Source organism: Dichotomopilus funicola, assembly GCF_033296635.1.
Source record: "Dichotomopilus funicola strain CBS 141.50 unplaced genomic scaffold C8A04scaffold_1, whole genome shotgun sequence".
In the NCBI taxonomy this organism is placed as follows: domain Eukaryota; kingdom Fungi; phylum Ascomycota; class Sordariomycetes; order Sordariales; family Chaetomiaceae; genus Dichotomopilus; species Dichotomopilus funicola.
Window position 1 is genome coordinate 114,785 of NW_026944022.1, and position 23,661 is coordinate 138,445.

General features: G+C 56.7%; 5 protein-coding genes across 5 annotated transcripts; 3 read left to right on the forward strand and 2 right to left on the reverse strand.

The window, feature by feature from the left end:
* Window positions 1–207: 207 nt before the first annotated feature.
* On the forward strand, window positions 208–2,330 carry C8A04DRAFT_33537 (mediator of RNA polymerase II transcription subunit 1-domain-containing protein; the record flags this gene model as incomplete). Its single annotated transcript, XM_062782496.1, has 2 exons — window positions 208–558; window positions 615–2,330. The coding sequence occupies 2 exons, from the start codon at window positions 208–210 to the stop codon at window positions 2,328–2,330; spliced, it is 2,067 nt and encodes a 688-aa protein (XP_062641348.1).
* A 4,617-nt stretch (window positions 2,331–6,947) lies between these two features.
* Window positions 6,948–10,558, forward strand: C8A04DRAFT_33538 (uncharacterized protein; the record flags this gene model as incomplete). Its single annotated transcript, XM_062782497.1, has 2 exons — window positions 6,948–9,746; window positions 9,806–10,558. 2 exons carry the CDS (start codon window positions 6,948–6,950, stop codon window positions 10,556–10,558), a joined length of 3,552 nt encoding a protein of 1,183 aa, XP_062641349.1.
* Window positions 10,559–12,227: 1,669 nt separating this feature from the next.
* C8A04DRAFT_23770 (uncharacterized protein) lies at window positions 12,228–16,624 on the reverse strand (the record flags this gene model as incomplete). The annotated part of the gene is made up of 2 exons (XM_062778798.1): window positions 12,228–13,377; window positions 13,440–16,624. 2 exons carry the CDS (start codon window positions 16,622–16,624, stop codon window positions 12,228–12,230), a joined length of 4,335 nt encoding a protein of 1,444 aa, XP_062641350.1.
* A 1,291-nt stretch (window positions 16,625–17,915) lies between these two features.
* C8A04DRAFT_33539 (transcriptional regulator of RNA polII, SAGA, subunit-domain-containing protein) lies at window positions 17,916–19,655 on the reverse strand (the record flags this gene model as incomplete). The annotated part of the gene is made up of 4 exons (XM_062782498.1): window positions 17,916–18,715; window positions 18,787–18,895; window positions 18,958–19,247; window positions 19,421–19,655. 4 exons carry the CDS (start codon window positions 19,653–19,655, stop codon window positions 17,916–17,918), a joined length of 1,434 nt encoding a protein of 477 aa, XP_062641351.1.
* A 795-nt stretch (window positions 19,656–20,450) lies between these two features.
* Window positions 20,451–23,403, forward strand: C8A04DRAFT_8571 (Spc98 family-domain-containing protein; the record flags this gene model as incomplete). The annotated part of the gene is made up of 2 exons (XM_062785164.1): window positions 20,451–20,596; window positions 20,682–23,403. 2 exons carry the CDS (start codon window positions 20,451–20,453, stop codon window positions 23,401–23,403), a joined length of 2,868 nt encoding a protein of 955 aa, XP_062641352.1.
* Window positions 23,404–23,661: the final 258 nt, after the last annotated feature.

Sequence of the window (23,661 nt, forward strand, 5' to 3'; positions counted from 1 at the left end):
TCGCAATTACTTTCCGCCACAGGGATCGAAGTGTGAGCAACAACCGTGCTCATGCTCATCCCCAATTCGCAATACGTCCGATCACGATTCTCAAACCTAACCTCGGGACAAAACGTTACCGTTCCTAGATTTCGCGATAGCTTTTCCAGCATTGTCCCGCCATTCTACAAGGCCCAGCCATAAGTCAGCGCCTTCTCAGACATCAAAATGTCAACACCAACCCCCGGCAAAAACCCTCTGTCGCAAGGCAAAACACCCTCTCAGCCCTACCATGGCGCCGCCGCAACCCCCTCCGTCTCAACACCCTTCTCCGCCTCCGCGGCATTCTCCCCACACGGCGCGCGTTCATCACCCCAGCAGTTCAAGAAATCGCCCGCGGCCGGGAGCCTCAACCGCTCCACTGGCCCCGTTAATTTCGACAGCCCGTCGGCGGCCGCGGCCTTGGGTGCGCTGGACATGAACGCCTTGGGTGTCAGTCTCCAGGGTCTTGGTAACCTGGGGCAGGCTAGCGATGATGAGAGGGCGAGGCGGTTAGATGCGGTGCTCGCGATTTTGAATGTAAGGGAGTCCCCAGGGCCGTGGAGTTTATGAGCAACTCAGCTAACCTGGTGAAGCGGAATAAAGGGCTAGTCAGCGAGGCTGGCATAGAGAGGCTAGCTAAGAAATTGGAGCTCGAGTCTTTCTGGGAGAGCTCCATGGGTGGCGGAAACACCAAGAGCTTCATCATGGGCGGATCGGCACTCGAGTTGGATGTTAAGTTCTTGGACAACGTCGTGCAGTCCGTGACCATGAACTTCCCGGGCTCGGCGGAAATCGTCAACAAGCATGCCAAGTCGGGCGGGGAAATCCTCTTGAAGGACTTGCAACTCGCCAAAGGGCAGAACCCACTTACCAAGTCCATGGGGAGGTTCGCTGCCAATTTGGAGCGCCTTGCCATGCTGGATAAGTTGAGTCTCGGGCCTGAACTCAATTTGTTTGAGGCTGTCGCCGGCATCTATGAGTGCCTGTGCCGCCTATACGATTGGGAAATCCAAAAGGTTCGCGAGGACCCCGCAGCCGTGGCGAAAGGAGACGAGTACATCGAGGGCCTCGTCCTTTGCACTCGAAGCGGGAAGCCGAGTATGAATACAAGGGGGCGCGTCGGCATGGTGCTTGACTACTGGAAGACTAGGCGACTCCAGGGTCGGCCCACGGGGGCAGCAGTCGACGAGCAGACGGACGACAACCAACAGCCATGGAGTATCCTGATCGGTTGTGCGCCTTTAAGGGAGATCGGGCTCAACCCTGTTCGCATCTCAGACAAATGGATCGGCCCTGAAGTCGTAAAAATGCCCGGCCCGGAGGACATGCACGCGGGAGGGCCCATCATCGACTGGCAGGAGCCCGAGAGCACCTTCGCCCCGCCGCCCGACCCGTCCAAGGCTGATCCCATGCAGCCGGATCAGTCGCTTCTAGGACCACAGCTCCCTAACGTTGTGTTCCACGCCACGTTCGACCCTCCGGTCCACATTCCGACTTCTCTGTGGGGTCAGATCCAGCAACTGGGCTGTGTAATGGAAGAGCCAGCGCTGTTCAAGCAACTCGCCATCACGACCTTTGACAGCCTCGTTTTCCCCTACCCCGCCGGTAAGGGGCCAGACAGCACCGAGTCAAGGACGGTTTCTTGCAACAGGAAAGTACCGTATCTCGCGCCGGGCCAGACTAAGCTCTCTCTCAAGACGCACGCCAGCACGCTCTACGTCAACAAATCCATCCCGAGCCGGACCCTGAGCGACATGACCTTTTCCCACCCCCAACAACTCATCACCATCCTCCCATACCTCCGGCAGTACGCCTTTCTCTCCCTACTACTCAAGAACACCTTCACCGAGCACACCAGCCCAAACACCCTGCTCGACCCAACCGACGCCCAACAACAACAACACCCCGCAACACCACCCACCATCTCAAAAACCATCACCACCAACCAAGACGACTACAACAACCTCATCTCCCCCCAACCCAAACCCTCCCCTTCCCAACCATCACCCCCAACCCCAACAACACCAACCCCCACGCCCGAACCCCCCCTCAACATCGACATAACCCTAACCATGCTCCCCGTCCCCCGCCTAACCATAATATTCCCCTTCCGCAACCGCACCGCCAACGTGACGCTCGAGATCCGCGAGAACGGACACGTGCGTGTTGAGTCGCAGGATGTGCTGGACGAGGGGAATAGGATAGCGCCGAATGGACGGCAGCGAAGGGTGGAGGATGTTGGGGGGGTGTTGGAGGTTTTGGAGGATGTGGGGGGGTGGGTTGAGTTTGTACGGTCGAGGTGGGTTTAGGGGGGACTGTGTAAGGGCTTAGGGGCTTTTTATGGAAGGGGTTGTGCTGTGGGTGAGTTTTGAGCCGGGGGGCGTGATGAGGTACTTGGTTTGGTGCGGTTGGGACAGTGACTTGGGTTTATGTGAGGCGGGTAGGGACGTAGATAGGAGGAAGGTATGATGATATCTTGTGTGTTTTGCAATCTCAGGCCACTATGGGACGATAGAGATGAACATGTGAATGATTAACTGTTGTTGAGAAAAATGAACACCACTAAATTGATTTTTTTATCTCATTGAAGACTCCAATTCTCTACTACATTATTTTTCTCGTGGGATAACTGTTACTAGTAATTGAGAATATGTCTAGTTAACATAGAGTTCTTAATTGGTGCATCGGAGGTCTGGTGGGATAATGTTGTTGTGGTTGTACTTTAAAAGTCACAACTCTTAATAATTTAGTTGCAACTTTAGAAAACACCACGTCTTTTTAATTTATTTCATCTTTAGAGTATTAATAGTCTCGATACACATTTAATAAGCCCCTTGGCGAGCTGCAAGATATGCCCACCCTCAAATCTTGCCTTTGAACCGATTTTCGGACACTGTCAGTTGATGTTGGTTTTGTTTTAAAGTTAGAATCGCCAGATGTTTACAAATTGCCGCATTAAGAATTCGAATAAACACCGACCATATTTACAACCATAAATAAACAAACAAACCCTCCCCCGAATTCCAATAAAAACCATCATGCGCCGACAACCTCACTTGCACACTACCCCTCCTGCCCCTCTCCCTCTCCAACAGTCTAATTTCCCAGGGGTCCTGAAATTTCAGACCTGGAACTTGGTGATCTGATCTGAATGACGATGGAGGGGGGATCGTTTGCGCGGCGTACGTCATTGGGGGGCCGCTACTTTCCCCATTCGGCTACGCAACCCTTTCATTTCCAGGGTTATGCGAGGCAAATTGAAGGGGGGAGGGGGGTTCGCTTGTTTAACCCTGACCTGTTCGAGAAGAGGCGAGAGAGCTGTTCTGTTCCGTGACTTTCCTGTTTTTACGAGTATGTACACTACACTACTCCGTATCGGATGTCCCGCTCTGTATTCGAAAACCTGCGGTGCTCGCTCGTTTCGCTCCCGTGTAATCTGGTGTATGACGCTGCTGTGCCCTCTCATTCGTTCTCCTCGAAGCGGGTTCACTGCAGTAGTGGCCGTTAATGTGCTGTTACCCGACCCGCCCAAGCCGCCGCCGAGGGGGAAGATCCAACTGGGCAATCTAAAATTAATATCTGCGGCCTTCCCGCTGGGACGGGTCGGAGATGATGGGATGAACGCATGGAATACGGATACATCTCTGGAATACACTACTCTGTACACTAGTGTAGCGTACGTGTGCCATGAGGCCAAATGCGGGCGGGGGGCAAAGAAAGAGAGCGTCCCGGTATGACCTGGAGCTCGACCTGTCGCGTCTGTTTACAAAGTGCATTTCACGGGATATGACAGCAGGAAGCAGTCCCCGCAATATTAGCACAACGGAAAGCTGTCCGGGCCAGTTAATGTTATCGTCGGACGGCAAACCCAATGGGGCCTTGGGGGCCGCCCAACGGTTTGGTTTCCATTCCGGAGGAGTCCTGCCACCCGGCAGGCAACTTTGTTTTGACCCTTTGGCGTTCTGCAGGGGATGAGAGGAAAACCACCCCTTGTCCTTGTTCCCCCGCCTCCAGAACGCGCTGGAGACGCGTGGATTTACAGTCGAACATGGGGTCTCTGGGTACACTATGGTCATGGACTCATGGACCACAGTTTAAATGTGCACGGCACACAGAATGGTCAGCCATGCTGCCGGTTAAAAGTGCGGGAGAGGCTGCGGGATGGAGAGACAGAAACACCATAATGGCACGGAGATGGAGGGTCGCACATGAGAAAAAAATTTGTGCGGTTTCACGAGAAGAGAGACTGATATCGAGCGCAAGGACTCTGGTAACTGGCCGAACGCGTCCCGAGTTGCCGATCGAACCCTTCTTGTGCTTCCCGTTCCCCTATGGGTATGGAGGCGTGTCTGTGCTGGTTTTTCTCTTTCTCCGAAGGATCTCAGGGTCCAGGGTCAATTTGTGGCATCCAGTCGGGAGTTTGGGATCGCCCCGCTGGTGGCTTGAGAGGGCGTGAGAGGGGCGAAAACATTGATGAAATCGCAGGCGTTGAAGAGAAAAAAAAGAGGGGAAAGTCTGCTCGAGGCCCGGTACCATGCCAAGAGACAGGGGTTATGGTGACGATAAAGGAAAAAGGAAAGGTGGAATGGGGCCGTCGAAGCCACCGTTTCTTCTTTCGGGATCAACCTTTGCGTGGGGGACTCTTTTCTGATTTTCGCGTTCCTGGCGCGACTTGATTGATTTTGGTGGGCACGAAAGAGAGAGGAAAAGGATGGTGGTGGACGTGGCCCGTTGTAGAAGAGTTTCGAATTCGGTGGTTGTTGATGTTTGTTTATTTTTGGACGCGTTGGGATAAAAGTAAACAAAACAACAGGAGCTCACAGGTGATGCTTCCTGTGGTCGTGATGGGTGGCGACCCAGGCAGAGGCCATTAGCATTAACCATGATGACACTTCCGCCACTGGCGAAGGCGGCGGAGGCGACAAAACTCTGACTGTGCGCTGAGGGTGTGAGGGTATGAGGCTGTCAATGGTGGGTTGGCCTCTTGCCGTTGGCCCTGACGCGGTCATATTTGGGGCTTGAGGGGGGCACAACACACGTTCTGTGACGCATCCTCTCCTTTTTTTAGGCGTATGACGGTAGTGGGCACACGTTTCAAGCGTGTATTTGCTCCATCTGTGGCAGAGTGCTCTCTCATGTGGGTTCGAATGGGGGTTGTTGGCCTCTTGGCTCACTCGGGACAGGCTGAGAACCATTGACGGCCGCTGACAGACGGGAGAGCAACGCCCTGCAGCGGGTGCATCGAGGAAGAAAGAGAAACATCCAACGGGAGGGCACGGAGCGGTGTGAGGCTCTCAGATCTTGCATTTCCCCACACGCACCTCCTGCGAATGTCTTAGCCCTCTGTCTCTCAGTTGGATGCCGCTGAAGGAACTGCTCAAGGCTGGGGAAACCCCTTCACTACTCCGATGGTTATTGAGATGGAAATTTTCACCGCTCAGAGCTTTGAACGTGGTGGTCTTGAGGGGAGGGGACTTAGATCTTCGGTCCTCTGAAGCGGTGAAAGCAGCCCGCTTGATGAAGGCGAAAGGGGATGATGTGCGTGGGTTTACGACTGCCCAGGGTACTTGGTGCAAGTACATAGGTACATCACTGACCGTCCTCTGAGCGGGGCCTGGTATGGGAGTCATGCACTTCAGCCGTTTCCCATGAAGGGAGTCTGTAAACGAGCCGAAAGACTGCTGGATTGCTGGGTCGTTCCCTCCAAAGTCAAGCAAAGTTCATTCATCAGCGGGATCAGTTATCACAACGAGTTCCGAGCTGCTCTTTTCTTTAGGGTTTCGCTTGGGTTGGGGAGCGGCACAGCCCCACGCTGCTTGTGGTGGTGGGGGAGCACGGGACGCTAACGTCAGGCACGGCAGGGATACCCCCTTGGCCCGCATGGAACGCGTCCATTGAACGCGAAAACGCGTGAAGTAAACAACAGACCCTCCCACCTTTCTGAGGTGCTTCGCCGCGTGATCTACCCACCTTGGGGTTCATCCTCTTTTTGCCTGCACACCCGATTTTACTACTAACCGTTCGTCCCAAGTTTCCCATTGTTCCCCTCGAATCCTTCACAGCCGTTATTATCGATATTGTCCGGAATCTGTGCCTTTCGCCTCTTTCGCAAATCTAGCACTGGACTATCATTGTGTCAACCCCGCTGATCGCATCGCAAAACCGATATCCTGGCGCATCATCCCCCGCCCTCCCACCAAAAGTCGCAAACTGTGCGCTGCGCCGAAAAAGGATACCAGCACAACAGAACTCAACACCGAGGTCGCAACCCACTCGCCATCTCGATCACGCCTTCCAACTTCTGCGATATGAGTGTGGTAACGCCTGGCATCTGAGGCAGGCAGGACCGGAGTTTTGTTGGAGCAACAGGCAGTCGCGACCCGTTCAGAAAATGCCCAACAGGAGCACCTGATCTGACCTGTTCACGCACCGTTCGAGTCGCTTTTCCAGTTTGAAGCTCTTCTTTGGGGCAAGCACGGCCTGCTTGCTTCGTTATTTTCTTTCTCGTTCCAACAGTCGTCGAAGTATTCCAACAATCAAATCATCCGACTTTTGCGCCTAGAATCCTGAGGTTTTGGGTCCCGCGCGCTTCGTTTTTTCCCTCTCTTTTCCCTCCATCATCGACCCGGCCTCGCCTCTTCCTTTTATCGGCCAACATATCTCTTCGCCAAAGGAACAATCGAAATTATCGCTCGCACACCTCAAAGCGCTTATTGCCGCCCGTCTGACCCTCGCCGCTGCTGAGACCCTGGTGGTTGCTCTTTGGAGAATCGTTACAGGTTGTGGTTGTCGGTGCCTGGAGTTTGTTTGGTTCTGGTTATTAGAGCGCAGGAACCATAACGAGGTCCATTGCTTAGTCGCTCGTCACTTTTTTTTGCTACCCTTGTTCGAAGAGGGCGACTCAGCGACTCGGCGCTCGAGCGACTATGTCTTTCTCTAGCGGAAGCGGGGGCACTCTCACTCTACCTTCTCCCACCCACGTTCATCACGTCGACGTTGGGTCCACTGTTCGATCACTGCGACGATCGCTTTCCCGATCACCTTCCAAGTTCCGCCTGTCGGGCCTCGCATCGTCCGTGACGAATTCGCCGACCCTGCGTCAATCACCAGCCGCGACATTGGATGCCCAAGCCGCACCAGCAGCAGCCACGGCCCCTGCGACTCCTGCCTTTGGCAGCGGGTCCTTTTCACCCACTTCACATTCTGCGCCGCCTCAATTTCAATCAACCGCGGCCGCAACTCCCTTCAGATCAAACCTCAAGCTCTCTGTGCGGGCATCTCGGGTGAAGCCGATGACCCGGCCCCTCTCGCGGCCTCGTCTATCGCCAAAGAGCCCCCTCAAACGCGTTTTCGGCCCATCCACCGACTCCGGCAATCCAATTCCGCCCGCAACCTCTTTCGCTGAGGCGCGGGGTCAGGAAAACGCGACCCTTGTGGGCGATTGCCAAATCGCGTTGAGCCCCGCAACGCGTCGTAGCCTCACGAGCCCTTCGCGTCACTCGGTTCATCTCGACATTTCCGGATCGACCAAAAACGGTCTGTCGAAATTTATGGAACTCAACAACGAGCCATTCCCTGCCATTTCCGTTAGCCCGCTCAAGCGGAGCGACGCGGCCATGGGTACCGGTCATACAAGCTTCGGCAGCCCTGTCGCGAAGCGGCGCAGCCTGCATGGGATTTCCACTACCGCCGAACCCGAACCCTCGGTTTTCGACCCCGCCACGACCCCTGTTGGTGTCCCACCTCAGAACTTCGATATCCACGAGGATGGCAATCAAGAGTATCAATTGATCGGCGCTTTCGGCACACCTTTCCGCGATGCCGCCGCCGCCTCACCCACCCCGTCCGCGCTTCCTAAGCGCACTTCATCTCTGCGCAGGAGCACACTGCAGCAGCGTCATGGCAGCAACCAGCCCTCTTTGGGTCGCCGCGCTGGCGAAAAGCAGCTGGCTCAGCTCACCACCGACCCGAGCACCCCGGCGTCTCGCAGCCGACCCCGGCTCTCTCTTGACCAGTATGTGCCGCCGGACGAGCGTACCAACAACCCGTTCTCCCAGGGTGCGTTGCCGAGCGCGACACCGCACCCAGCTCAGCGCGTGACCAACCAGCCGCATCCACTTTCGCGTTTGGTCTCGCAAGCCCCTTCGGGCCCGACTCGCCCGGACGATGAGTTCCCCACGCAGCGGCCGTTGCTCTCGCAGGTCTTGTCAAAGTCACTGCCCCCGGGAGCCCACCCGCCCACCGCTGACGAGACCACCACTCCGAATTACAAGGGAGTGAAGCCGTTGCAGTCTGCCTTTGCGTCGACTGGTCTAGTGTCGAAGATGAACCGCAACCCGGACGGTGGCCCGGTCGAGCATCCCGGTGCTAAGGCGATGCCTATGCCGGATACTCCGTGCAAGAAGCAGCCCTATTATTCGGCTACCTACCCGCCCCAGAGCGGCAGTGGCAGTGGTGGTCGTCGCTCCCGCATCTCGTTCGGCAGCCCCTCCACGCCCTTCGGCGCGCCTGCGGCCCCGGTTCGCGGAAACCTGTTTGGGACTCAGGACAAATCGTGCAGCCTTTTTTTCCAACAAGCTCGGCCCAGCCACACTAGGAAGAGTAGCATGCTGAGCGTGGATGGAGATGAGCTTCCCGAGGCCCACGATGAGCTTCCCCCAACACCCACCAAGAACTTGTTCTTCAAGTCTTTGACTACCCCGTCTGCTGAGACTGCGCAGACTCCGGGCGACTCTCGCTCGTTTGCCGCTCGCGCCCCCTTGTTCCCTCTGGGCAGCGACCCGAGGAACACGAACGGCTCTTCGAGGTTTGCGAAGACCACAACGCCAGACCTGAGTGCGCTGCAGGGCGAGGGTTCTCCTTCTTTTGGTGCATCCGACCCGCGGCCCTCGACTCCCTTCTCGGGCGGTTCGCCTTGCCATGGCTTCTCGTTTGGCCCCTTGGCTGGGAGCCGTTCTCACCCAGTCTCCTTTGCCACACCGGCACCCGTGAGAACTTCGCCTGCTGTCCTTGCGACCTTCAACACCCCGAATGGCGAGTATGCCATGATTGAAGCCCCCACCGCGGCCGTGAGCCCCTCGCACCTGGGATCGATATCTCCTCATACCCCACAGGATCCTGCTGGGTATTCCATGACCCCGCCGGACCCGAGCAGCCTGTCGATTTCCCACCCGCAGGACAGTCATGCCCGAGTGTCACGCACGCCGGCCACTCCCAGCAACTCGGGCTCGCGCCAGCTGTTTTCGAGCTTCGCTAGTCGCCGACTGAGCATCACCCCTCAGAATGGGATGGGCTCGGGCGACGCCGACGAGTCTCTAATTGCTCGCTTCGACAGGTCGGAGCTCATTGGCAAGGGTGAATTTTCCCAGGTCTACCGGGTCACCAAGTCCACTGTTCCACCGTCTTTCATGATGAACTTCTCGACCACGCCGCGCACGCCCTCGAGCCCCGATACCGACCGGGTCTACGCTGTCAAGAAGCTTCGCGCACCGTTCCATGGCGCTAGGGATCGCAAGGCCAAGCTCCAGGAAGTTGTCACCCTCAGGGCACTGCGTCATTCTAGCAAGGTGATTCAGCTGATTGACAGTTGGGAGCACTACGGACACCTCTTTATCCAGACGGAGTTCTGCAGCGAGGGCAGCTTGGACAGCTTCCTCAAAACGGTTGGCCAAGCTGGTCGTTTGGATGATTTCAGAATCTGGAAGATTCTTTTGGAGGCCGCTCAGGTGAGTTTTTACACTGCTCTGCTCTCTTGTGTCCCCATTCCGTTTACTAATTTTACTAGGGTCTGTATGCGATTCACAAGGCTGGTTTCATCCATCTTGACATCAAGCCTGCCAACATCTTTATTACCTTTGATGGCTATCTCAAGATTGGCGACTTTGGCCTTGCCACCACCTGGCCGGCCCCCAAGGACATTGATGGCGAAGGCGACCGTGAATACATTGCGGGGGAGATCCTGCGCGGGGAGTATGACAAGCCGGCCGACATTTTCGCCCTCGGGCTTATCATCCTCGAGATCGCCTGCAATGTTTTCCTCCCGGACAACGGCCCCACCTGGCAGGCTCTCCGTGCTGGGGACCTCAGTGTAGTTCCCTCGCTGACTTGCGGCGAGGCCGGTGCCATTTCGCGCGACGCCAACGGCCTGCCTGTTGCACACGACTCGGGCATCTCTCAGGTGTCTGACAATCGGGACATCGGGCTTGGCATCAACGCTCGTCGCGGATCGACCTCCTTTGGCACGACCACTCACAACCCGAGCAACCTCTTTGGTGCGCCCAAGCGAGCGGAGCTTCAGCGGCCCCCCAAGTTTATGGTGGATTCCAACGACGCGAGTTCTCTTGACAACATTGTTAGGTGGATGATTGAGCCCAACGCCGCCAAGCGGCCCACTGCCGAGCAGGTGCTTGGCTGCGAACCTATCGTCTGGATCACCACCCACAGGGCCGCCGGCGCCACCGTCTATGAGGGCAACTGGGGTCCCCAGATCGGTCCGTCTGTTCATGAACTCATCGACACCGAGATGATGGACGTTTAGACTACTACTCTTACGACGCCATGACAATCTTGGAGCACAGTTTCTGCTCTTGCATCGTTAAAGATGCTGGATATGCCACCGCTTTGGTGAGCACGGCATACCCAGGAAGAATATGTCTCGGCAGTATGGAGTTGAATTGGCCAGCTATCAAAGCTGGATAATCCGCCGTGGAGAGATATACCACCGCGGCTATTTGGAATGGGCTGGATGATCGGCTTATATCGGTGCTGGTTGGGTTTCACGTCCTTGGTTGGTGCGGTGCATTCTTTCAACAGACTGTATACGACTGACTCTGGTATCGACGCCCCCTCATCACGACCGCCCCATCGACCTACTTCCGACTCGGATCTTTTCATTTGTTCTTTCCTTTTCTTCTTTCCTTTGTTTACATCTTTTTCGGCGGTCAACATCGCCACCCGCCCGGCAACATTCCGGCGCGGTTTCTCTCTCCGGAATTCGGTCACGGCATTCTTAAAAGCGGAGGCGAACAGGCGCTCTGGGACGGACGCATAACCTTCCGCGGCGACGGATGGGGAACAACAGCACACATTGGGCGGCTTTAATGTGGGGGACGCAGCCCTTGCGCGCGACCCCGGGGCGTTCGTTGGGTCCGGAGTTACAACGGCTTCCGGGCTACTACCACTTGCACATTTCTCGGCGCAATCTCGTCTCACTGGTTTCTTCATTTTCATTTTACCGAGACGTGTATTATGAGACGGCATCCATGCATTCCGTGTATAGAACTACGGCAGGCAGGATTTTGGCATTGCATTGCTGGCTGGCTAAAGGATTGGCATTTTGTTTGGCGCAGACACTCAGACGCGCACACATATCATCACCATCGAAAATTTGTTTTTTTCTCTTTTCTCTTTTTTCTTTTGTTACGGAGGAAATGGAAGAGACATGGGTAGGAGGAGGAATGGGGAATCAATCACGACAATACGACGACGGAATGACACGATTTAGAGACAAAGAACCTACCCTGTATGTACGTACTACAACCTACCTAATCATTTTCCTTTGTCGATTAAGAAAGGAGGTGTAGGACGGGGGGAGGAAATAGCTATTTGCTCGGATGGTGGTTGATAGTTGCTACGAGCCGAGTCGCATATACAAAGTATTCAACTCTATGTGGTGAGTGCTAGTGACATGTTCGTTCCTTGGTGCTGGTCAAGTCTAGGTACAGTACATACCAACAGCATCAAGCATCCCGCATGATGTCCCGGAGCGTTTCGAACAAGTGTCTAGACGACCGAGGATGGAGGAGACGACGTTGCGTATAATGATCAATGGTCTCTTACTATCACTATCACTGTCTGAAGGCCTGTTGATAGTCGGCTGAAAAGTAAATACATTTCCACCAAGGTGTTATCCGTACATGTAAGAAAACCATGCATTTTAGCTGCCTACCCCTAGAACCCATAACCCTGCGAAGTAGATGAACCAGACGCCGAAGGAATTAAGAACCGCCAACCTGTTGAGTACCCGAGAGAGCCCAAGTAGCCATGTTAAAGGAGACCTTCCCACCCCAGACTAAACTGAACAAGACACCACGACATAAGCTACCCACCCGACCCAACTTGACCCGAACGCCAACCAGCCACATACCAAACCAACTACCTCACCCCCTCACCCTTCCCTCTAGGCTAGGTTACGTAAGGTAAAGGCATCACTCAAACCGCCCCCCCCCAAACAACCCCCCAACAACTTTCCCCCTCCCCTCCGCCCCCCTCATCTTCTTCGCCTCCCTGCGGCGCTCAGCTTCTGCCAGCGCCGCGCGTCTCTCTGTCTCACGTGCGAGATACGACACGCCTGAGCGTTTACCGGCTGGTTTCTTGATTTTCATTGCGCCCGCACCTTCTCGCGTGGTGGTGGTGTTGGTGTTTTTGGTGCTGGAGGTGGTTGATGTTGAGGAAGTAGAGGAGGAAGTGGAGAGGAGGGAGTTGGTGGTTGCGCGGCGGAGGAGGGCGGGGACTTTGAATGTTGATGTTGATGCTGATGTTGATGAGCCGGTACCGGTGGTGGTAGTAGGGTTGGCAGCGGCGGCAAAGGCGAGTTTGCTAGAGGCGGATGATGCCGTGGAGGCGTTGCGTTTTAGGGAGATGCGGTCGATGATGGCGGGTTTGGTACCAGACCCAGACCCGCTGCCGGTTCGGCGAGGGTTGTGGTTTTCTTTGTTGCTTGATCCGCTGGCGGTGCTGTTTGACGATCCCGGGCGGGTTTGGTTCTCCTCATCGTCACCGTCATCGTCGGAACCGAGCTCGGTCGCGGGGATGACGGACCCGCCAAAGGGCTCGTCGAGGAGGTTGGAGAGCGTTTCGCGGATCTCGCCGATGTTGGAGGGCTTTTTGCCTGTTTTGGTGCGACGCGGGTTGGGCGCTGTGATTGGGGCACCACCACCACCACCGGCAGCAGCAACAGTCTGGGGTTGACTATTGGGAATGATGGCGTTTGGCCCAACCATCGAGTCCCGAGACTGAGACTGAGACTGAGACTGAGACTGGGACTCACTCGCCGGAACAGACGGCGGAGCAAAGAGAAAGTCCATCTCATCATCACTCCCACGGTCCTCAATAGTCCGCATAAACGCCTGGTTGCGCGGGTTCTCAGCGACTTTGCTGATGCGCTCGTCGGCGTAGAGGGTGCGCTGCATCTTGGCGAACTGGCGACGCTTCATGCGACGGCGGGCCTCGCCGTCGTCGTCCGAGTCGTCGAGGTCGTCCCAGTCGCCGCCGCCGCGCTTGCGTCGAAGCTGGCCGGTTGTGACGTCGTGGAAGAGTTTCTCTACGCGCTTCTCGTCGTCGGCGCGTTCGCGGTCACTGGACTTTATTAGCTTTTTCCCTGGGGGTTTTTGCTTCACCGTAAAACACGAGGAACTTACGCGTAAAAAGCCGCCAACTTCCTCTCATCACCCTCATTCTCCTTGGTCTCATCGTCAATCATCTCCTTGACCATCTCATCATCCGCATCATCACTGTCCTCCCCGTCGGCACCACCAAGCCCGGCGTACTCATCCTCGGATTCCTCGGCCTGCTCCTCGACCATCTCGCGCGCCTTGCTCTTCTTCTTGTCAAACGCTTCCTTGCGCTTCTTCTCTTTGAGCGCGGCCTTTTTCATGGCTGCCCAGGCGTTGGGACCGTTGGTGGTACCGGTGGTGTTGCTGTTTGGGATGGCATTGAGACCGAACTCGCCGATCTCGATGCTATCATCTTCGCCGGCGCTTCCCCGTTCAACAGGCGAACCACGCGAAGGCGACACAGGAGCAACCATGTCAGCCTTCCGGCGGAGTTTCCCCGTCCGCCGCACCAAAGGCGACTCATTATGCTCATCCGCCTCGTCCGCCTGGGTCTGTGTCCGGTCCACAGGGACCGTGGCAATGGTCGAAGCAGGCCGCTCAACAAAGCGATGACGCAGCGGCGACAGGTCGGAGAACCCGCCGTCTTGCGTGGGCTCGAGTAGATCAGACATCTGCGTCGGGGCCGCCATCTCGTCGAGGAAAGTGTCGAAGCCGTGGACTTGGGACTGGGAGAAGCGGATTTGTATGCCCTGCGTCTCTTCGGTTTGTTGTTGGGTCTCGCGGCCTGGCTGTCGCTGGCTGTCGAGAATGAGGTCGTCCGCCGCATCGCCGCTCTCCCGCGCGGTTTGCGAGAAGTTAGAGTCGGGGAAGGCAGTGGTGTCGTCAAAGGTGGGCCGCGGCTGGGAGGGCGAGGCCTGGGTCATGCCCATGCCCACCTGGCTGTCGTCCATGGTGCCGGCGAAGATCTGGGTGAGACCGAGACCGGCCGGTCCGGCGACGGGGAGGCCGGGGATGAAGGTCTTGGTGGCGGAGCGCAGGACAGATGTCGGCACGCTGGGGGATTCGGTGTTCCGGACTGAGGGCGATTTGGGGAACTGAGTCTTGGGGCGCGGGGTGGCCTGAGGGGCCTGAGTGGCTTTGACAAGTGGCAGCTCGACATCGTCCTCGTCGTCAGAGAGAATGGTGGTTTGCTTTCTGGGCCTGCGTCTGACTTGTCTGGTGCTGGGAAGGTCCTCGTCCTCGCCGGTCTCAGACTCATCCGCAACAGGGGCAACGTCATCAATCAGACCCTCGCCTTCCTCTTCGTCCTCATCCTCCTCATCACCCTCTTCCTCGTCCTCGGAGCCAGACAGTTCAATCTCCTTCTCCTCTCCCTCATCGGCACCCTCATCGGCACCCTCCTCATAATCCTCATCATCACTCTCATCATCCCAACCTAACGGATCCTCCTCCCCAGCCTCCCGCCTCTGCTTCCGTTCCGCCTTAGCCGCCTCACGCTCCCGGTCCATAATCTCCTCCACCTCCCGCCTCGCTTTCGCAACCATATCCTCAACATCCTGCTCCTCCCTCTCACGCTCCTCGGCCGTCTGCACATGCACGCCCTTGGCCCGCAGCATCTCGAGATGGCGGTCCCGCTCGAGCTTGGCCTGCTGCCGGGCGCGCTGGAGCAGGCTGGCGCGCAGTTCGCCCGTGGTCATGGCGACTTCTTGATGCTCCTTCTTGAGCTTGTTGCCGGCGCGCGTGGGGGGCGCGGCACGCTTGTCTGGGTCGTCAAGGTGCGCGAGGCGTCGGAGGATGTGCAGGGTGTTGGCTTGCTTGGCTTGGTTGGCGGGGACGCGGTCGAAGATGGCGTCGAGCTTGGACTTGCGCGTGGGGATGACTTCGAGGTCGTCATCTAAGGAGACAGAGACCGCGGCTCGGTTGGCTTGGAGCTGGGGGAGCTTGACGCGGAAGTTGCGCTTTTGTGGTACGCCGGCGGGGGGTGCCGCTTGCTCTGCGAGATCGGCAGCGGTGGCTTTCCCCTTACCCTTGTCGAGCTGCTTCACCGCGGCTTGTTGGGCAAGCTCATCAAGATCGGGGAACTTTTCCTCGTCCTCTTCCGCAGCGGCCGTTTCCACAACCGTAGGCAAAACACCCTCGGCCTTCTCCTTCTCAGCCGTCGGCGGCGAACTAGGCGGCGTCTCAGCATCCTTCATCTCCGCATCGCTTTGCTGGACAGATCCCGGTGTAGGCGGCCGACTCGAGCCCGCATCCACACCCGCAGCAGGAACAGGAGCAACCTCCTCAACCGCAGTAGTAGTAGTCGTGACCGACCCACCGCCGGGCTTAAAATTAAACCTCTCAAACAACGTCGCCTTGGAAATCTTCTTCCTTACTTTGGCCTCATGCGCCAACTGCAAACTCCTCGTCAACCGCTGCGTCTCGCGGTTCATCTCCTCCAGCGCCTTCTTGCTAGCCTTGCGAGCAGGACGGGAGGCACCAGCCTCCTGCGTCAGCCGACGGCCCCCTTCGTCGTCAGTGATGTTGTCGTCTTCATCATCAAGAATATCATCGTCCGCGAGCATCCCATCGTCGTGATCCTCGAACCCGGCACGTTGCCTGCGCACCGCCTTCTTCCGCGCTTCTTCGGCTTCCCGCGCGAGGCGCTCTTCGCGTTTCTTGGCTACGAGGGCTTGGAATCGCGAGTTCTTGAGCTTTTTGACTGCGTCTTGTTCGTCGTCACTGCTCTGCTCCCCGGAGATGGGGGACGGAGATTGGGGCTTAGAGGGGGAGACGAATAAGCCTGGTGAAGCAGGTGCGTCTTGGGGGGGTTGGGGTCCGGTGGTCTCGGTCTCTGGGGTGGATGTGCGTTCGCGGCGGGCTTTGTTGAGGGTTCTTGGCCTGCGCATTGTGATCACATCTTCGTCTTCGTCGTCGTCCTCCTCAAGAGTCCCTTCGTTGCTCCCTTCTAACCTGACATTCTCTACTGTTGTTGTTGTCGTCTTCTTGGGTGATTTACTCTGCTGAATCGTACCCGCATTTTCTTGCTCGCTCTCGTTCTCTGATTGTGCCGAAGATGATGATTCGTTTTCGTTACCGCGTACTTGCATCCGTGCAGCCATCCTCCCGCGAGGACGGAGAATGCCATTGTCTTCTTCTTCTGAGCTGCTGCTGTCTGAAAGCCCGGCAAATTGATTCCGGTTTTGTTGGATCAGGCGCGTCGTAGCCGTGGTAGGCGACACGCTGCGGGAACGCTGCAGCGATGGGGATGGGGACCTGGACGAGGCCATTGTGTCCGTAATGGGAGGGTATCTGGTGTGGAAAAGCCGAAATACTTAGAATCAGGTTCTGATCGAAGGGAATCTGAAGAGAACAAGCTTGAAGACAAGTCAAGAATTAAGGCTTTGGGTCTGAGGGAAACGGGTTGAAAGGTGGACCGAGCCGTGGCTGAGGTGCCGGGGTTGATATTGGTGGGGAGCGCGCCGCGAGACGCGTTTGGTGTAAGTGGGCGGGCCTGTGACGCGACACCCCTGCCCGCTCACCCGCTGTATTACAGTTCGTCCTGCGGTAAACTGCTGCCAGCTGCAGCTCTGCACTCTGACACTCACTCACAACTGAAACTTTGCAGTAATTACAACACAACTGTCAACTCCATACCGTGCTCAACTTGTCAACTACCTGAGATACCCCATCGGAGAAAGTAAAAGATGAATAAAAAAAGAACTTAATGACCATCTCGGTCCCCTCAACGAAGGGCCTTTTCCGGGTATCGCTCGTTATGATTACAGGTCCAAAAAAGGGAGAGCCTAGAGAAAAATGACCAAAAAGAGAAGGAAAAGGCGCGGCCTCCAGGTAAGGGCCCAGTCAGCCTACATCACCAACATCGTACATGGATGATGACGACGCGAATCACTCCATTCCATCCATCCATCCATCCGCTCTTGGCTCCGCGGCATCTTGCTCAATGCATCCTGCGACATGGCAATGCACGCGAGCCCATCACCATTGCCATCGCCATTGCCATCACACCCCAGGTCCGTCAGCCATCCATCAACACCACTGGAACCACCCTTTTGAGCCCACCTAAGCAAGAAAAAAAGTTATACAGGGCATGCTGGGACCAAAAAAGAGCAGAAAAACCGACCCCAAAAAGGGGAGGATCAGAGGTAGTGACGAAAAGAGAGAGAAAAAAAGAGCAAAGGAAAAGAAAAAAAATCAAGGATAAAATGCCAGTGCCAGTGCCGATGCATGCAATGCGTAGTAAGGTAAGCAGGCCGGTCGCCGTGGTCTCTTTCCATCCCATCCCATCGACCCAATCAACAAACCAACCAACCAACCAACCGAGCCCTTATGCCCTAGTGATTCATGAACGCCGGTTCCCCATGCCAGCCAGACTCCAATGAACTCCGACTCCGGGCGCAAGGATATAGTAAAACGACTCCTGTCCTGTCCTGTCCCGTTCCGTTCCACACACGCTTCCTTTTGGGGGTTCAAACCCCTGTGGTCGTGTGTCGTGTAATAATGGTAACCTCCCTCACCCACTCCAAGATTTGCAAGGTGATGACTCCGTTGATGATCAGATCAACCCACCGCAAGACACGAATCCAGCACCCCATCAAGGAAACTGCTGTCCGTGTTCTCAGCGCCTTCCCACCACAGATCGTCGTCAATATCCATAAGATCGTCATGACCGACCCCATTGGTGAGCAGCTCAGCAGCAGCCGTTTTCACCACCGGCCCGCCGACGCTCGCAGGCCCAGCCCCGGCCCCAGCCCCGGTCCCAGGCTTAGTCTCGTTCACCCCGCCCATCTCAACATCCCCATCCACATCCGTCACCCGCTCCCGCCCGTCCACGTACGTGTAATCATTCCACTTTTCTAGCTCGCCCTCCCGATACCCATAGATAACCGACGTGCTGATGATAGGGAAATTCGCCAACCCACAATCGCCCATCTCCAGTGCCAACCGCAGATCCGCAATCCCCAAAGGCCCACGCTCGCTCGCGGCCTTAGCTTCGACCGGCAGCAAGCCCGTCTTATCACGCGTGACCTCGCCGCGCTGGAACGCCTCCTCCTCACGCGCCAGCTGTCGCCGGTATTTGTGGGTCAGGATCCAGTTGTTGTTGGGGCCGAACCCGGCGTTGCCTGAGTCGCCGGGCGGGTTGCTGCGCGTGCGGCTGAAGATGGAGGAGAGGACTTCTTTGATGAAGGTCTCGGTTGCGATGGACATGAATTGGGCGGCGTCTGGCGCGTGGCCTGATGCGAGGCCGGCTTCGTAGCAGTGGGGGAGCATGCGCGCTTCGATGTTGCTGATGTCGGGGAATTCGCCGGATTCGATGGCTAGTGGTTGGGCGTAGCGTTTCCTAATTTCGAGGTCGAAGTCTTGGGGTGGGTATGTTAGTAAAGTATTGAGGGACGGGGTAGATGGTAGTTAGTTGGGAGGGGGCGCATACTCATTCGACTTAGTGCGCCGCCTGCACTCGCTGGTACCTCGGCTGGTTTAGGGGGCCGTATCCGGGCATGGTCGGTGAAGACGTTGGCTAGGGACTCGAATGGGTCAAACTGTGGAAGCTCATGGTCAGCATATCCGTTAAACCCGGAGTTGTTGTCCAGACAAAACTCACATCGTTGAGAGCAAGGTCCTTGATGCGCCGCCGGTCACGCGCCGGAAGCTGCATGACCTCCCCCTTGAGCCTGCGCTCGGCCGCATCTCCAGACACCGGCTTGTTCCCGCCGGCCGCCGACGGCTTGTCATTCGCGCTGACCCAGGGCGCGAGGCCCTGGTCGGGCATCTCTCGCGTGACATTGCCGTAGATGGCGGCCACAAGCTGGTTGTGGAGGTGTTCTTTGTGGCCATCGGGGGAGGCGAGGATGGGGTCGATGCGTTCGCTGAACTCGACTTGGTTGAGACGGCCTGTACAACACATACACACCACCGGTTAGCAAGTTATTTTGGGGGTAAGCATTTGTATAACAAAGTCCATGGTTTCCCAATTGGCCCACTTCTCCCACGGGGTTCTTCGCCCCTCCCATTCCTTGCTCACCCCCACAATACGCCATCAATGGAATAGGAGGGTAGGCAAGTACCGTTTAGGAAATTGGTGATGGTCTCCTTGTAGACAGGCCATTGTTCCGCGCCAATGCTAGCTTTTAATGGTGCATAGATTGGTTCGAGGTCGATGCGGGCCGGTATTAGCTGGCTGGTCTTGGGGGCTTTGGGTATTGATGACAAAGTCGAGACATTGATGGACTGTTTTGACAGCACTGGCGTCGACAAGCTAATCGAAGGCCGGCTTAGAGCGGCCGGATTGATGTCGACCATGCTGCTGCCGCGTAGGAAGGGGTGATGTTGTGGTTGTGGCCAAGGCCTGGCGAAAGCGGATGCGAATATCGGCGGGCTGTTCGAGCGGTACAGCAGCAGCGAGCAAGACAAAAGGACGAAGCGCGCGCTGCAGCAACAGGGGGGGGGAAAGGGCGTCGTCAGGACCGTCGCGAGCGGGTTGCTGCACAATCGTGGGGTGGAACTGCGTTCATTTGCGCATCAAACTGTAGCCTAGGCTCATGCGATCGAGATTCTGAATTCAAATCGATGGATCGGGCATGGTGGCGCGGCCAAATGGATGATGTTGTGCCCGTCTGGCGGAACGGAGGTGGTCGGTCTTGGGTTCGGTTGTCGTTGAATTTTATGGAGCCAGTGAGCCAGGCGCATTGAAGGCTCAGGTCGGGTCACAGTGGGTGTTGCGCCGGAAATAATTGCTGGTTGCGGCCGTGGGCTGTAGAGGGGTACCTAGGATCTCATACAATTTTGGTGGAGTCAGAGGTACCACTACCCAGCGCTGTGTGGGTGCTGAAGCCAGTGCTTGCAGTGGATGGAGCGCTGCTGAAACCGCCTTGGCATTCTTTCAGAGCCCAGCACTTCTTTTGTTCCCCTCGTCGCGTCGCGTCTTCCGCCCCATTCCCGTTCGGTCATTGGTGTTTCAACAGAGGTCGACAACCTCAACAACATGACGCAGTAAAGGGCAGGACAGAAAAGTTGAGCAGCTCCCACACCCACACACCCCGAACCAAGACGGAATTTAGTCGCGCATCCCACAGCTTGGCAGTTCACCATGCGATCATGGCCAACAACCAGCGCAACCGCGTGGCAAACGCAATCGACAGCCTAATCACACATCTCGTTCCCGCCAATGTCCACGACGACGAGCAGACCGCGCAGGAGAGACACGATGCATCTTTTGAGATCGTCCGGGATATTCTAGACAGGTAGGGAGCTTACTGTGGTTTTCTTGGCTTTGCTTTTGGTCTGGTTTTACTTTGTTTTTATCCCTTTGTTGCTAATACCGTACAGCCCGAGCTCTCCTGGTATCTCCTCCGATGTAAACCACGCCTCCGACCTGATAAAGCGCAAGCTCATTCAGAGCAACCCTAGCCAGGCCCTGCGCTTCTCAAACCTCTACACGCGACTGTTGTCGCTCCCAGTGCTCAACCAGAAATGGGCGATCCTCTACCTACTCTATCAACTCTCCGACTCGCCAGATCCAAACGAACCCCCACCACTAAGCCCACCAAAACCAGTTATTGAGCAGCGGGCTGCTCCGCCCCGACCAGTCGAGAAAGAAAGGCGTTCAAGAGCGTCAACCGTTATTCAAACGCCCGAGGAGGAAGCGGTCAGCGATGCGTTTGCTCCCGGGGGGCTGAAGAAGCTTCCCACAGAGAAGCCAAAGCGATCCGTGGCCGACGACCGAAGTCAAACGGCGTCTGCTCCCGTGGACGGGTCACCAAAAAAGGCAGCAAGAGACGTCTCAATAAAGTCTACGCTTCTAGCGGACAACTCGAACGACTTCGAACCTACTGAGACGGGGCTATTGAGGGATCTACCTTATACTCTCCAGGGACTCTCATCTACTACCCTTCCTTTTGCCAAGGAGACAACGCTCAAGCTACCGCCTACCCTACCGATTCCAATCTTATCTCTTCTTCACACACTAGCCGAACCGTCATTACTGTACCGGGGACTCGCAACCTTTGTCAAGTCACCGGTCAAGGGCCTGCTTGGACAGAGCCTACGGGCAGCTATCAATAATGAGCTCCGGTCCTATCTCACTCTCGTTGCCACCCTTGAAGCCCAAATACGAAGGGCACTCTCCGCCATCGACGAGTCCGCTCCACGCGGCGGTATAGGAAAGGCTGGCGTTACCCTGAAACGATGCGTAGTATGGACACGAGAAGCCACGATGGGCCTGCGGCTCATGTCCTTGATTGCCGAGGAGAGCAAAGCGAAACACGGCGGGCAAATTATCAGCATGATCCACGGTTTCTCTACCTCACACGGCGACCCTGTTGTAGCGGCCTTTGCGGAGCGACTGCTGGTGGACGTGACACGGCCATTCTACGATATCCTGCGACGCTGGATCTACGACGGAGAGCTTTCCGACCCGCACTTGGAGTTTTTTGTGAGGGAGCAGCGGGCGGACGACGAAGACCGTATGGAGTCCAAGGCCAAGGGCCAAGCTAGTGTCTGGAACTCCAAGTACGAAGTCGTCGACGGCATGGTCCCCAGCGTCATCACGGCCGACTTTGCGCAAAAGGTGTTTTTGATTGGGAAATCACTCAATTTCATCCGCCACAGCTGCGGTGACAGCCAGTGGGTGGACGCTTACAGCAAGACATCCTCCAAGCAGCTGAGCTATGGCGATACGGCAACCCTCGAGAAATGGATCGACGAGGCGTACAAGACGACCATGCGCCGCCTCATGCACCTGATGAGCAACCGCTTCCACCTCTTCGACCACTTACAGGCGCTCAAGAACTACATTCTGCTAGGCCAAGGCGACTTCATCGCCCTCTTGATGGAGTCTCTCGCGGCGAACCTCGACCGCCCGGCCTTTGCGCAGTACCGACACACCCTCACGGCTCAGCTGGAGCACGCCATCCGCGGCTCCAACGCACAGTATGATAGCGAGGAGGTTCTCCGCCGGCTGGACGCTCGGATGCTACAGCTCAGCCACGGCGACATTGGCTGGGACTGCTTCACGCTCGAGTACAAGATCGACGCACCCGTGGACGTGGTCGTGACGGAATGGGGCAACCGCCAGTACCTGAAGGTGTTCAACTTCCTCTGGCGCATCAAGCGTGTCGAGTTTGCGCTGGCGTCCACCTGGCGCAAGTGCATGACCGGCGCGCGCGGCGTGCTCCAGACCGACAACGAGGACGTGATCCTGACCTGGAAGAGCACCCGCGGCGTGTTGGCCGAGATGGTACACTTTGTCGGTCAGCTGCAGTATTACATTCTTTTCGAGGTCATTGAGTCCAGCTGGACCGAACTGCAGGCCAACATCCACAAGGAAGACTGCACCCTCGACGACCTCATCACCGCCCACACCAAATACCTCACCTCCATCACCCACAAGGGTCTCCTCGGTGCTCGCCGCCGACAATACCACGACTCCCTCAAAGAAGCCGCAGCAGCAGCAGCCGCCGCAACCAACCAACCAACCACCACCACCAACCCATCAGACCCCAACTCTACCACCACAGGCGATCCCACCAACCCCACGACCAACCCGCCCCCCTCCACCTTCGGCATCGCCGCCTCCGAAGACCGCAACTCCTACATGGTCCAACTCAGCGAACTCCTCCGCATCATGCTCGCCTACCGCGACTCCGTCGACGGCCTCTACAGCTGGTCCCTGTCCGACTTCACCCGCCGCCAAGAAGCCGACGCCGTCAGTCTCATGATGCACCGCAGCAAGAAACCTCGTATCGCAGGCGGCCGCAACCCAACAAGCAGTAGCATGGACCTCGACGACCCCTTCATCAACACCACTACTTCCTCCGGAAGCGGCGGACCCGCCGCGGATGATTCAGGCCATGACGGGACGACGCCCAAGTCAGAGTTACCCGCGCTGCAGGTGCGGTTGAGACAGCTCGGGGCCGGGTTTAAGGCGCATTTGCAGGGGCTGTTGGGGGATTTGGCGTACCAGCCGGATGTGGATATGCGGTTTTTGGGGGTGTCGATGAATTTTAATGATGTGTATCAGCCGGTTAAGCGGAAGAGGGGGCAGGCTTAGGCTTAAGCGTAGGGGTAGGTATAGGCAGGCGCAGGTGCAGGTGCAGGCATAGGCGGAGTAGAGAGCGTGGGGATGGAAAAGCTGTACGATTTATCTGACATCTTTCTGGGCGGCGCTCCGAGGCGATTGTTGGTATGGAAGGCTGTTATCGTTGACATTAGCTGGTGGCGCATCGTAACTGGCGGCGTTTTCAAGTGGGTTATTATCCATCTGGTGGTTAGCTTGATAAGTTGACATTGAAAATAGGTGTTGTTGGGA